Source organism: Panthera uncia, chromosome D2 (assembly GCF_023721935.1).
Source record: "Panthera uncia isolate 11264 chromosome D2, Puncia_PCG_1.0, whole genome shotgun sequence".
Taxonomy (NCBI): domain Eukaryota; kingdom Metazoa; phylum Chordata; class Mammalia; order Carnivora; family Felidae; genus Panthera; species Panthera uncia.
The window spans coordinates 68,364,027-68,376,825 of record NC_064818.1 but is presented as its reverse complement, the minus strand read 5'-3'; the positions used below and the strand labels follow the sequence as shown (position 1 = coordinate 68,376,825).

The 12,799-nt window shown below is 49.5% G+C and overlaps 1 protein-coding gene across 4 annotated transcripts in view; it reads right to left on the bottom strand.

The window, feature by feature from the left end:
* The window catches only part of CASP7 (caspase 7), a 29,498-nt gene extending 17,761 nt beyond the window's left edge, over positions 1-11,737 (bottom strand). The window contains exons 1-2 of one of the 4 annotated variants that reach the window (XM_049645804.1): positions 11,517-11,737; positions 6,468-6,577 (exon numbers count right to left, since the gene is read on the bottom strand). In XM_049645804.1, the coding sequence (XP_049501761.1) occupies positions 6,468-6,577; positions 11,517-11,645 (239 nt within the window). In that variant the 5' untranslated portion in view covers positions 11,646-11,737. Of the gene's footprint in view, positions 1-6,467; positions 6,578-8,686; positions 9,999-10,019; positions 10,792-10,846; positions 10,929-11,516 lie in introns of those variants that run through there. The other 3 variants (XM_049645805.1, XM_049645808.1, XM_049645806.1) reach the window with 3 other exon arrangements.
* Positions 11,738-12,799: the final 1,062 nt, after the last annotated feature.

The following is a 12,799-nucleotide window of genomic DNA, read 5'->3' as shown; positions in this document are numbered from 1 at the left end:
GGAGAAACCCAAGTTGCAATGCAGGAAAAAGAATGATAACCCTGTGGCATCCATTAAATACACTCGAAGAGCACACAGGGCAGAGCACGAAGATGATATGGAAGACAAAGTCCATGGGATCTGAACCAGCGTCTCAAAAACAGGGGATTTATCAAGTTTCAAGAATGAGGCTTTTCTCCTGCCCTCTTCACCTGGTAAATGGAAGGATAAGCAAACCTCTTTGCAGGGACACAAAGGCTCCACCAGGGCCCGGGGGAAATCTCAGTGCATGAAATCTGTTTGCTCCTTTGTCTTTTATTTCCCTTAATGCTGACCTTGAGCAGAACTAAGCCTCTGATTTCAGAGCTGAGGTATGCCTGCAAGAGGACATGTGTGAGGCTGCTGGGTGGGGCCTGGCCTCGTACCCTCGATGGCTCCCGGTGTGGTGCCACCAGATGTGGGCCTCCACTCACTTTCTAAGAATCTGTGTGCTTTGTAGCTTGGACTGACCATCACTGTCGCTGTGGCTCTTCCTGGGCCCTGATAACTCAACTCCCAACTCCTCTGGCTCTCCCTCCTCCTCCCATAGTTCCTAATATACTATAATTCAGCAATTAGCTATTCTCAGCCATTAGCCATTTTCTGTAGCCACGCCTAGACATTCAAGAAGAACCTGAGTTTACATTCAGGGCAGGGACCACACTGCTAACACGGATGGCCGGTAACCTGTGCCAGGTGCTTGGGTTACCTTTACTTCAAGAAGAATCCCTCTATAAGTTCGCAGATGACTTTAGGCCTTGTTCCTTAAACACTGGCTCAAAATGAATGCAGGCTGTGCACATACCGATTTCTCCTTTTTTGTTTTTACTTCTACTAATTTTAACTAATTAAAACACTTTTACTAATTTTAAGTTAATATCTTGCATGTCTTTCCTTTGAGGTTTCCTATGTTTTCTAACTGTTCTTCAATAATCGGGAAATAAGAAAACATTTTAATGCATTCTTGTTTTTCAAAAAAAAAAAATTAAGTTAAAGAGCAGTTGGGTTTACTCAGGGTCCGATGGAATGGAAATAAAACGAGGCTGTGGCGCCATCTAGTGACAGTGAGGTGAAAAAGCCAAGACAAGTCTGAGAGCTTGGAACTACCTGGGGCCACTGAGTCCTCCCAAGCTTTGGGGGGGAAAAAGGAGACCTGTTTCCCAGAATCCTTGAGGTCTCCAGGGGAGGGCACGTGTCCTCAATTAGAGAGGGGCAAGAGGTGCCACCTGATAGCAATTCTGACGCCCCGAGAAGGGAGCTGGGGACAGGACAGTCTGGGTAGGGTGCCCACCATCAGCTGCGGGGAGCACTCCAGCGCAGTGGTTGATGCGCTCACCCGTCGGACCTGTGGCATAGCGTCCCTCACTCCGTGGAGGTGGACCGTTTGCTCTGCCATTTTCAGGTCACCCCAATGAATTAAATTCAGCAGAATAAACAACTCCCCTTTAGAATCTTAAGTAACAGAAGTGAAAGTATAGGGTGCTGACCAGTCAGGTGTGACAGTGGACACCTGCTCTTTGCGGCAAATCCCACTGTCTGGAGTTGCACTTAGGGTCTGGCCCCATCACATGCCAAGTCCCTGGCACCACCCAAATCCGTCCTGCGCTCTCGGGCAGCAGGGCCAAGGCAGCAGAAATGTTCAGGGAAGCAATGGAAGGTGGCAAACACCGGTTTTTCTGTTAGAAATAATGGATTTCGTCACCCCTTTCCTAGCCAGACAGCTCAGGGGTCACTATATGACTTCAGCTATTCCCTGGGGTCCAGGTGCCACTTTCCTCCTCGCCTCTCCCCTCTTCAGCCCTTCAGCCCTCTTGGTCACAAAGTCTCGCTGCTTCTACCTCTCTGCACCCCTGGCACATCTGGGGCCAAAGGTGAAGGCTCCACCTGTCGTATTCGGCTGGCGTTTCGCTCCCATTCTCGCCCAGAGAATTTGCAACAGCACCCCCTTCAGGCCCTGCCCCGCACTGCAGCTCTGCTGCTCTGGCACTTTTTTTTTTTTTTTTTGGTAGGTATGGTTGATCAAGTCACTCTACTTAAACTTTTCCATGATGTCCTTGTTCTTTAGGATTCCAAATCCTTAATATGACTGACAGACAAACCCTTCTAAAGTCTGGCCCCTGCCCATTTACTTTAATTCAAATATTTAATTGGAAAATGGAATTGAATTCAAATATTTTGCAAGGATAATTGTTTATTTTGATAAATGAAGCTTGATGTCAACATCAGCCATGCTATAAAAAGGTAGCGAACTAGAATACAGAAAATTACCTGAGCATACTGACCTTTCCAAAGGACTTAAGGGGGTAAAAAAACCCCAATATCACAGACCATGTCTCTTCCGTAAAATGATGCATCTTAAGGCAGAGGTGTTCAAACAGGGCACTCAAAGACCTTCCAAGGGGTGCAGACATAGGATATTTTAAGGGAGTTCATGATCAGATCCTCAACTTGCATGTGTATTTTTCCAAAAACTGGTTTGCCTGAGATACTGCCTCCCCTGTTTCCCATCTCCCACCAAGTAAAAGAAGAGCAGAATTCTCATCCACCCTGATTCTTAGATGGTGTCAAAACCTCCACATCATCTAATAGACAATTCAAATATAAGTATCTGTGGGTCTCTTTGAATCAGGCATGGTAATGGGCTTCCTATTTACACAAGAGTCTAATAAGGGTGAAGGATGGCGTTAGAAATGGGGCTGTTTGGGGCCACCCTGGGCTGTTCCAAATTCGATGATATGTTTACAAAATATACTGAATAAAAATAAACATAGAATGGAAAGGGAACGTTGTGGCTCTTAAATAATGACTTTGCCTTTTTCACTTCCTGATTATTTCCAAAGACACTATCACTTTTGAGCTAGAGTTCTGTGACAGCAAAGCAAATAAACACTGAGAGAAGTGAACACAGCATCCGGCTTTCTTTGTGCCCTTTCCTTCCTCTTTCCTTCCCTCTCTCCCCACCCTACATCCATCCATCCAACCTTCCTTTCTTCCATTCATCTATCCATCCATCCATCCATCCATCCATCCGTGCATCCATCCTCTAAGAACTAGAAACAAGATGGTTGTCACTGGGATGCCTTATAACACATTTGCTGAACTGGAAATGGTATCAGACCTTTATTGGTTGAAAGTAAATCTGGTGTGGCAGATTAGTTCGACAAGAAGGACTGGCTTTGTCAACTAGAATATACAGCAGACATTTTACGTAAGTGAATGAGCTACATTCGCAGCTCTAAGGTCTTAACCATGAAATATTTTAAAAAGCAGTTTAAAAGCTTTTTACCAAAAAAAAAAAAAAAAAAGGATACTGACAAATGTTCATCATCGCTACTTTAATTATCTTATCTCTGTTGGGAATATTTTGGGTTAAACAATTTGCCTCCAACTAAAGAGGAACAGGTTTAATTAACAGTTTTTTGAGAAGTTTTGGTAAAGCCTTTTGAGCATACTTCACATTAACAGAAAAAAATCAATGTTTCTAAGGGCAGAATAACAAACCCTTTTGTAAGTCAAGTAATTTGTAATTATTTTCGATACAATTGAAGGACCTAATTGATTTGTCATTTTTTGGCACAGAACTTAGAAGGAATTCAAAGAATTAAGTGACACTATTATCACAAAACTGTTGCCATCCCACGTACTTATTCATGGTTTCTTAGAGCTTCTACCTCTAAAAATGACAAACAGGCAAAAGAGGTGATAACTGAACACTTCCTTATTCTGGCAATGGCTCTCATTTATCCACGTATGCATAAGCTAGCTTTTGAAAAGCCCGCTTTCCCATTGTAAGTTGCAATTTAAATGCAATTTCTATTTAACAATTATCTTGATGAAAAATGATTTAATAGTGCTAATGACTTACCAACATTTGTTTGGATCAACTGTGAATTAATAAGAGTCAAGACAGTAACTTAGTCTCGGAGAAATTATCAGTAACTTAACATAGCAGAAATTTCTTGTAATACTCATGATACCTGGAAAAATGTCTTAAAATTTATGCATACATAGGGGCGCCTGGGTGGCTCGGTCGGTTAAGTGTCCAACTTTGACTTGGGTCATGATCTCACGGTTTGTGAGTTCGAGCCCCGGGTCGGGCTCTGCGCTGACAGCTCAGAGCCTGGAGCCTGCTTCGGATTCTGGGTCCCCCTCTCGCTCTGCCCCTCCCCCACTTGCACTCTGTCTCTCTCTCTCTCTCAAAAAAAAAAAAAACTTTTTTTAAATTTTGAAAAACTTTATGCATATGCATTGATGCACACCTTTAGGTTACAGAGATGCATGATGGGGAGGTCATTCAAGCAACTAAATCTATGACAGCAGAATAAAATACTGTGGGGGGAAATAAAGCGAAAAAACAAGAGTTCCGGGGAAAAAGAAACAACAAAAATTCCAGCTGTTGAAGACAGCTTGCTTGTGTACATTTTTAAGGGAGAAACGTGGTTATAAAAGTACTGTGGATTCAGAGTCCACTGAATACATTTAAAGAAGTGATTTTCAAATGTCAGTATTTACAACATACCGCTGGGTTTCATAATTTCTGGGAAGTATACCACAAGGCTTTACTAAGACTTCCGAAATGAACATTACAGTTTCTGTTTCTCTGTCACCGACAGGCAACCTGCTTAACCTAAAGACTCAGAGACTTGGGAAAACTGAAATATTCTCACGTCCTTTGCACCTATTTGCCAAGAAATTTATAGGTCACCTTAAAATATGTGTGTGCAGATAGGGGCGCCTGGGTGGCTCAGTCGGCTGAGCGGCTGACTTCAGCTCAGGTCATGATCTCACAGTTCGCGGGTTCGAGCCCCACGTCAGGCTCTGTGCTGCCAGCTCAGAGACTGGAGCCTGCTTCGGATTCTGTGTCTCCTCTCTCTGCCCCTCCCCTGCTCACTCTTTGTCTCACTCTGTTTCTCAAAAATAAATGTAAAAAACAAACAACAACAACAAAAAAAGTATGTGTGTGCATGTGTCATTTTAGAACGTTATTTTGCAGCTCCGTGAACGAAACATTTGCTGGCCACTGTTCTAAAGGGCTCGTACTGGATCAACTGACCTTATGGCTTTCGAAAGTTCTCAGGAGTTGCAGCTGCATGTTCTGCTCATTTCATGGGGTATCCTTGACCCTAAATGGCCACCAAGGCCAAAGGAACTCAGGTCCAGGATGTGGAGGTCTTCTCACTTTTTCGAGTCCTGTCCGGGATGGCGTGACCCAAGGGTTTCTCTGGGATTGTTTGGAGGGAGCCAGGCTGCCCCTCATCACCGGCTCTTCCCCTCCTGAGCACTGCTTGGGAGCACTCCCTAACCTCAACTTTGATCTCTGTCACCGTCCCTCCCAGGTGGGGCTCGGCTTAGGAGACGCCGAAAAGTCTGATGCTTCTGACCCACAGTGCCCTCCGGCTTCTTGCAAGGAAGCCCTGTTGCCTGCCGCCCCATGGCCAAGGGTGAGGGGAGGTGAGGGGCCCCTCTGGGTCCCTGCATTCCTACTTTTAAATGGAGAGCACAGGAGAGCTATTGGGTGGTGGTGGTACCATGTACGTTCTCATCTCAGCTCCACCATTTACTTTTTTTTAATTTAAAAAAATGTTTATTTATTTATTTTTGAGAGACAGCGAGAGAGAAAGAGAGAGAGAGAGAATCCCATGCGGGCTCTGCACTGTCAGCACAGAGCCCCAACGCGGGGCTTGAACTCACAAACCGTGAGGTTACAACCTGAGCCGGAATCCAGAGTCGGATGCTTAACCAACGGAGCCACCCAGGCGCCCCTCCGACATTTATTAACTGTCATCAAAGAGGCAAGCTGGTAAACGTCTGTGTGCCTCAGTTTCCCTGCCTATTAAATGGTGATAACGATAGAACTATCTCCGGGGATTAGGAGGATGGCGTGCCATACTGAGCTAGCACACGAGAACGCAATAAATTAAGTTGTTGTTATTATTATTATTAAATGCCAAGATCTGGAATTTTAGAAGTGGACTCAAGAAACGACAAGGTGAGAATCTGCAGACAGCATGCTTCCTTCAATGGAGGGCTACCCTAAAACCTCCTGTCCCATGCCCCCGGATTCTGCCTGGCAGCCAAACCTGGTCCCAAAGGGCAGCAGCAACCCAGGCTCTGCCCCGAAGGAGGCTGCCTGCAAATCACCTCTGATGCGGACAGCCCCTCCCTCCTGGGCAGGTGCCACCCAGATGCACAGCTGCGGAGCCGGAGACGCCCCCCCTCCCCCCGCCGCCAGTTTGTTTTCCCCCACCTCTGGGCTTGCCCCCAGAGACAGGAAGTGCACACCGGAACCCGAATGTTGTCACACACAGCTGTCAGGGTTCTGTGCAAATCTTCCACGCGCAGCACGGACCTCCTGCCCTGAATGTCCCTCTCCCCACACATGTGTGGAGATGGCTGAGGCATGGCAGGCTGGAGGGGCCCGGGGCCCCTCTTTAGCCCAGGAAACGTACCTGAAGAGTGATGGCACAAAGGAAGACCGGTCTGGCTTAGCATCAACTGCATCTCTGCTTGCTGAGTCCCCAGCTGCTTGCTCCACGCCACAGCCCTGATCGTCTGCCATCTGGAAGGAAGAAAAAAAACCAGAACCTTGGTATCTAGCGCATCACTGGCCTCATGATCCTTTTAAGTAGCACTCATTAGATGATACAGGTTTTTTTTTTCCTAAGATTTTTCTTTAATTTATTTATTTTGAGAAAGACAGAGACAGTGGGAGCCAGGGAGGGGCAGAGAGAGAGAGAGAGAGAGGAAATCCCAAGCAGGCTCTCCACTGTCGGCGCAGAGCCCAAGGCAGGGCTCGAACTCACAAAACTGTGGGATCGTGACCTGAGCCAAGATCAAGAGTCAGAGGCTTAACCAAATGAGCCACCCAGGCGCCCCTAGGTGTTGCGGTTTTTGATTAAGCCTGGAGATGAGCAGTCTTGCATGTTTAGGCTCCAAGGCTCCTGCACCAACCATTCAGTTAAATGCTCGAGTGCCAACTCTATTTGAGGCAGTGTTCCAGAGAGGGAGGAGGCAGCAGCAAAGAGAACAAAAGCTGTGCCCTCAGGGAGCTTCTGATCTGGCGTCCCTGATTTTGTTAAAGGATCCCCCAGTAAGAGAAGCTGTGGAAGGTCTGTAACAGGAAACTCCCTCTACATTCCTGACAGGTGACAAGGTGCTCAAGCTTTGCCTGGCATCGCTTGAACCCTGTTCGAAAACATTAGCAATCTGCAAAAAGCAAAAGCTCTCTGTGTCAGAAGGTTTTCGGCGGGTCTACCAAAATGGATAGATTTCCATCGTATTATTTTCCTCATCCAGAATCTTCAAGAGATCCCTATGATCCAACAGTTCAAATCTAAACCCACCTCCTTGGGTTTTAAGACCCTTTATGATCTAGTATTGGAGTTGGCAAACTCCGGCCTACCACTTGTTTTTGTAAATAAAGTTTTATTGTTAATACAGGCATACCCATTTGTTAACATATTGCCTATGGCTGCTTTCCTGCCACAACCAGAGTTGAGCAATTGTGACAGAGACCATATGGCCTGAAAAGCCTAAAATATTTACTACCTGGCTCTTTATTTAAAAAAAGTGGGATCTCTTACTAACCTGCCACTCCCTCTACTTTAAGACGTGAAAACAACAATAAGAATAGAAACTGACTTATTATTTGCTTGTGCTAATTGCTTTGTAAGCATTATCTCATTTAATACTTTCAACAATGCTGTCGGACCATTCCTATGATCACTGCTTTTTGACAGATGAGGAAGGTGAGGTTAGAAACAGGTAGATAGCTTGTCCCAAGTTATATTACGAGTAAAGAGCAGGACTTGGATCTGAAGGCAGCAGCATGCACCCGACCCAGAGCACACCCCCCGTTACCATCATACCATGCAGCCTCCCAGCATCCTTAAACATATTATGCTCATTTCAGGTTCTGTCAGGGCTCATAGTTCTCTCTTTCTGGAAGTCACCACTCATACATCTGCTGGACATGACACCTTTGTCCAGCGGGCTAATAATCAATCTTCAGAATTCAGCTTAAATGGCACCTCCATAGGGAGGTCCTCCTTGATTACACCTATCTCATCAGCTCCCCCCACCCCTGTTCTCTTTGTCTTTTTTTTTTCATTTTCACTCTGCTTATTTGTAGCTCAAACACAACAATTCTAAGTTCATCACGGCAGAAGCGCCCAACACACAAAAGGTGCCTACGAAAGAAATATTAACTGAACGGAAAGCTGGAAGAAACAAATGTCCCAAGGGAAGAGAATCCGCTAAAAGTGATATGGCCGGTTAGAAGAGAGTTTTAGTAGAGCCTGTACTAAAGCCGTTTTTCCTACATCCAGTCCTGTTTCCTTCCCCGTGAAGGGCTCGGCTTTCAGTAACAAAGGAAACCCTCTCCAGAGTCTAATTTCTGCTGGTCTCAGTCTCCGAGCAATTGCACAGAGTGGGTGCGCAGATGCAGGCCTGCATTTCTGTTAGGCTCGCCCAGGGATGTTTTCACTCAGTCAGAAAACAAGAAGGCATCCACTGGACACAACACACTGTGCCCCAGAGCACAAGTAACGGCTTCTGGAGGTGGGGAGAAGGAACCCAGCTTGAGGGGAGGGAGGCATCCAAGATGGCAGAGTGCTGACCCAGTGGCTGTGAGTTCTGAGTAGTAGTATCACGTCCCCTTGCAGCTTACCTGAGGGGTGAGCTGGGCAGTAAGGAGAGAACGGAGAGGGAGGGAGGGTCCCACACGAGCTCTCTACCATGACTGTGGGAAGTCAGGTGGCCATCTTGTTTCCCAACACCTCATCAACCCTCCACCATCGCCAGCAATGTGCATTGTGTGTTCAGCGGGGAGGGGGGGGGGGCGGTTAGAGCGTTCAGATTAGGGTGCAAAATGTTTCTTGAAAACAGAGATGACTCCATTCCCAAAGGAGATAAGCATGAATCCAGACACGCAGAAACGCTCCATAATTTTATCTCATCTCCTTTACATACACTTAGTTACTTTTCAGTGTGGATTGTTGTCAGCAAAGCACAGAAATACTTTGTAAAGTTAGCAAGTTAAAGTTATACAAGAGCCGTCAGAAGAAGACACTACCTTCAACATGTGGTAATTAAGCCTTGAGCCTTTTGCTAATGCTAGTCTTCAAGGCTGAATCTAGGATGTATGATGATAAAACAACATGACCAATTTTTTTTTTAAAAAAGGACAAACCTAAGCAAAACAGCTCCTAAGAAAGCCAGACTTTTGCTCTGATGGTGTTGGGGGTGCTGGGAAGAGTTGGGGCAGCTCCTCCTCGAATACTTACTGGGAGCCTAACGCACCAGGCCGTGTGCTAGGAGCTGGGGACACTGCTGGGAGCAAACTGACCTGGTGCTGCCTTGATGGGGGACAAACTTTGATAAAAGGAGGGCACAAATGTCAAGCTGCGATTGTCGTGAGTGCCATGCGGACCAACAATCTGTGGCCATCCCAGGGGACCCGACTGGGCTTCAGAGGAATTCGGGAAGGTTCTCAGGGGAGGAGATATCTGACCTGAGGTCTGAGAAGGGGAAGCCCAGAGGGTACAAGGCGGGGGGGTGCTGCAGGCAGAGGGGAACTGCACACTCAGTAAACCCTTGACCTATTCCGTCAAAGCAGGGGTGCGGCTTAAACTGCTTGTCCTTCCCAGCCACGTGGAGGGGACTTTGGACTTGACTACAGAGACATAAAATTCAGGCTTATGTCTACGGATCAGCCGTGGGAGGCCTCCCAGAGTTTTCCCTCCAAACATTAGGCCAGAAGGGTCTTCAGCCTGAAACCTACAGCATCTTGCTGGGTTGACGCTGAACGCTGCGCAGAGGGACAGCAAACATTCAACGACTGTCTTACTCCTATGAGGCTAGGCTTGATTTCTGGGTGAACTCAAGTTCACCCAGAATAAGGGTGCTGACCAAGTGAGGTGCCTAATCCTGGCCACATCATTTCAGTCAGGCCAAGGCTTGGATTTCCACAGCCTACCCAAGAAAATCCAGGCCTATCTCACCTCTGCTGTGCCTGGAGAGGGCAGGCCTACTGTTATTTTCTTGTGTTCATCCCCTTTGTAAGGGCTCAGGCTGTAGCCCCCGAAGGAGGAAATAACCTGTAAGTAAACAAAGGACGGGGCCACGTAGCCTGCCAGAGCAAGAGTTCAGGCGAAATGGCCTAGAAATGACCCACACAGAATAACCCACAAGCGATTTTACTGCCCCATAAACGCTAAACTTGAGTACAACGGTGAACGGTAGCAAGGTGACCTGCAGCCTGCCTTTTTTTCACTTCCTCAAGAGACCTTCAAGAGCTCAGTACCAGGGGCCCCAGCCAGGACGACGGTAGCTCCAACGCACTGAGCTCCGACGGAGGGGCTGTGCGCCTGTCACCTCCTTACAGCCTGGCAGCAACCGTCAGCCCGCGGTCACCACCGACCCCATTTAACAGACAGGCACAGGGAGGACCGAGGCCCACAGCTGACAAACAGGGACGCGGGGACTGGCGCCCAGGGCGGTCAGACACCCGAGCGCTCACTGCCTGCCTTGCGAGAGATCGATCCCCTCCTTCGCGTCTCAATCCACGCCCCCTTTTTCCAAATCCCGAACAGCCCGAACTGCCCGGCAGTCCCAGCTGGTTAGCGGGGAAGGGAGGGCGCGCTGAGCCGAGCCGGCGATGCCGGAGGGAGCGGGGGGCGCGAGGGCCCTTTCTTTCCCCAAAGTTTCGTTGCGGGCCGGCTGGGGGGATGAGAGGGGGAGCAGGGCCAGGTGGGAGGGCGGTTGTGGAGGGGGGGAAGGAGCGCACGCGGGCGGGAGGGGCGCAAGCGGGGGCGGGGGCGGAAGTTACCAGGCCCCTGCGCGGCGGGCGGCGGGGCAGCCAGCGCTGGCGTCCGTCGCGGTCCCTCGGCGCTGAGGGTCTGAGGCCGCCCAAACGAAAGCGAAAGTAAAAGCCCCGGCGTGGCAGGGGGCGGAGTCGCGCGGGGCAGCCCCGGGCAGGCCGTACAGCGGGCGACGCCTGCTGCCCGCGCAGCGGGCGCGCACCGCCCCTGGAGGGCGCCCTCTGCAAAACTGGTGGCCGGGTCCGCACGCTGTCCGCGTTCACCGCCCGGGGGAAAGGCGCCCGTGCAAAGTTGCCCGCGCACCCCTAGAACTTGCCGGATAAAGTTCGCAGGCAGCTCTGCGATCCCGACGCCGCGCTCACAGTCCCCGGGAGCGCTCCAAGGGACCCGGGAGCGCGCTCGGCCAACGGGGCGCGCGCGGAACGGCAGCCGCACACCCTGAAGAGCGCGCCCCGCGGACTTCGCGGCGCTCGAGGGTCGGGCGCTCGCCAGGGGTTCTCCCCTCCTGCCGCTGCTGTCCCCCGTCTGCACCTCCCTTCGGGTCTCCGCACCTGTTCGGGGACCCGGTTCCCACAGCCAGAGGGCTCTTCCCCAGCCGGGCCCCCCGACCCCAGTCCGTGCTGGTGGCGTGCCCACCCCAGGGATTGGGTGCCGGGCGCCCGCAGCAGCTGGAGCTACCTTCTCCGGGGCGGGGCTCCTGGGACCAGCCCTGGGGTCGCCGATGGGCTTCCACTCGCTGGGGCGTCTCGGTTCGCGCGGGGGGCGGTAGGACCCGAACTCCGCTCCGTCGTCGTGGACGAGCTCCATCTCCTAACTCGGAGAACTGGTCTGAAGTTAGTGCCAGAATCTGTCCTGCTCGATTTACTGAGCGCCCCCAAGTGTCAGCCACCGGGGATGTGGCCGTGACTTAGTCGAACGTGGGAGGGACCGTGCGCTCTCCCGGATCCCACCTCACTCCTGCCCCTGCGCCCCTCACACGTGCGCGGATGCACACGCGCAACACACACGCTGGCCTCTTCACCCTTGGGCCTCCAGCCGGCGCCTCCTGTGCCTCTGTCTCCAAGCCCGCTCAGGGAAGCGACTAATTAACGGGTCACACTGAGGTGTGCATGTATGAGAAGTTACACTTCTACCTGTGCCAGAAATAATTGCTTTTGAAGAACTTTCAACCACCTTGAGTGAAAGGAAACCGTCGTGGCGTGAGATCAGGCAAGAACCACATCTTGTCGTTTTGTTTGCTGGCTTTACCCTGGGCCCGAGACTAAAGTAACCGTCTCTAGAATCTCACCAGGTAAGGACGCTTTCTTGGTCTAGGAAGGACTGGCTCCAGGTAAGTGTCAGGGCATGGCTGTAATTTACTAACTGCTGCGAAAATCCCGAATTCCCGAATGTTTTAAACAGTCACACTGTTTCCAATATGGCTGTGTTATATAGGCTGGAAATTTGTGCCCACGGCCCCCATGGTCGAATGTTGGAACTCGATGCTCAGCGTGATGGTATTAGAAGTTGGGTATGATTTTGGGAAGTGCTTAAGTCTTGAGGGTGGAACCCTGGTGAGTGGGATTAGTGCCCTTATAAAAAAAAAAGGCCTGACAGAGCTTTCTAGTCCCTTCCACCCGGTGAGGACACAGACGAAAGTTGCAGACTGCATCCCCAAAGAGGGGGTCTCGGGAGAACCCCATCATGCCGGCACGGTGATCTTGGACTTCTAGCCTCCAGGACCGGGTGAAATAAGTTCTGCTGTTTATAAGCTATTCAGTCTGTAGTATGTTGTTACAGCAGCCCGAACAGGCTAAGGCAGTTTATATAACATCCATGTTTCTAAAATGTTGGGGATAAACTAAGTCCTTGTAGGCACTAAGATAATTTGCTTTTTTAAAGGAATTCGGTTGTGAATCCTTTGAGAAATGAAAACTACCAGTAAGGAAAATTGGTTGCTTTCTAATTTAATTTATAAATTT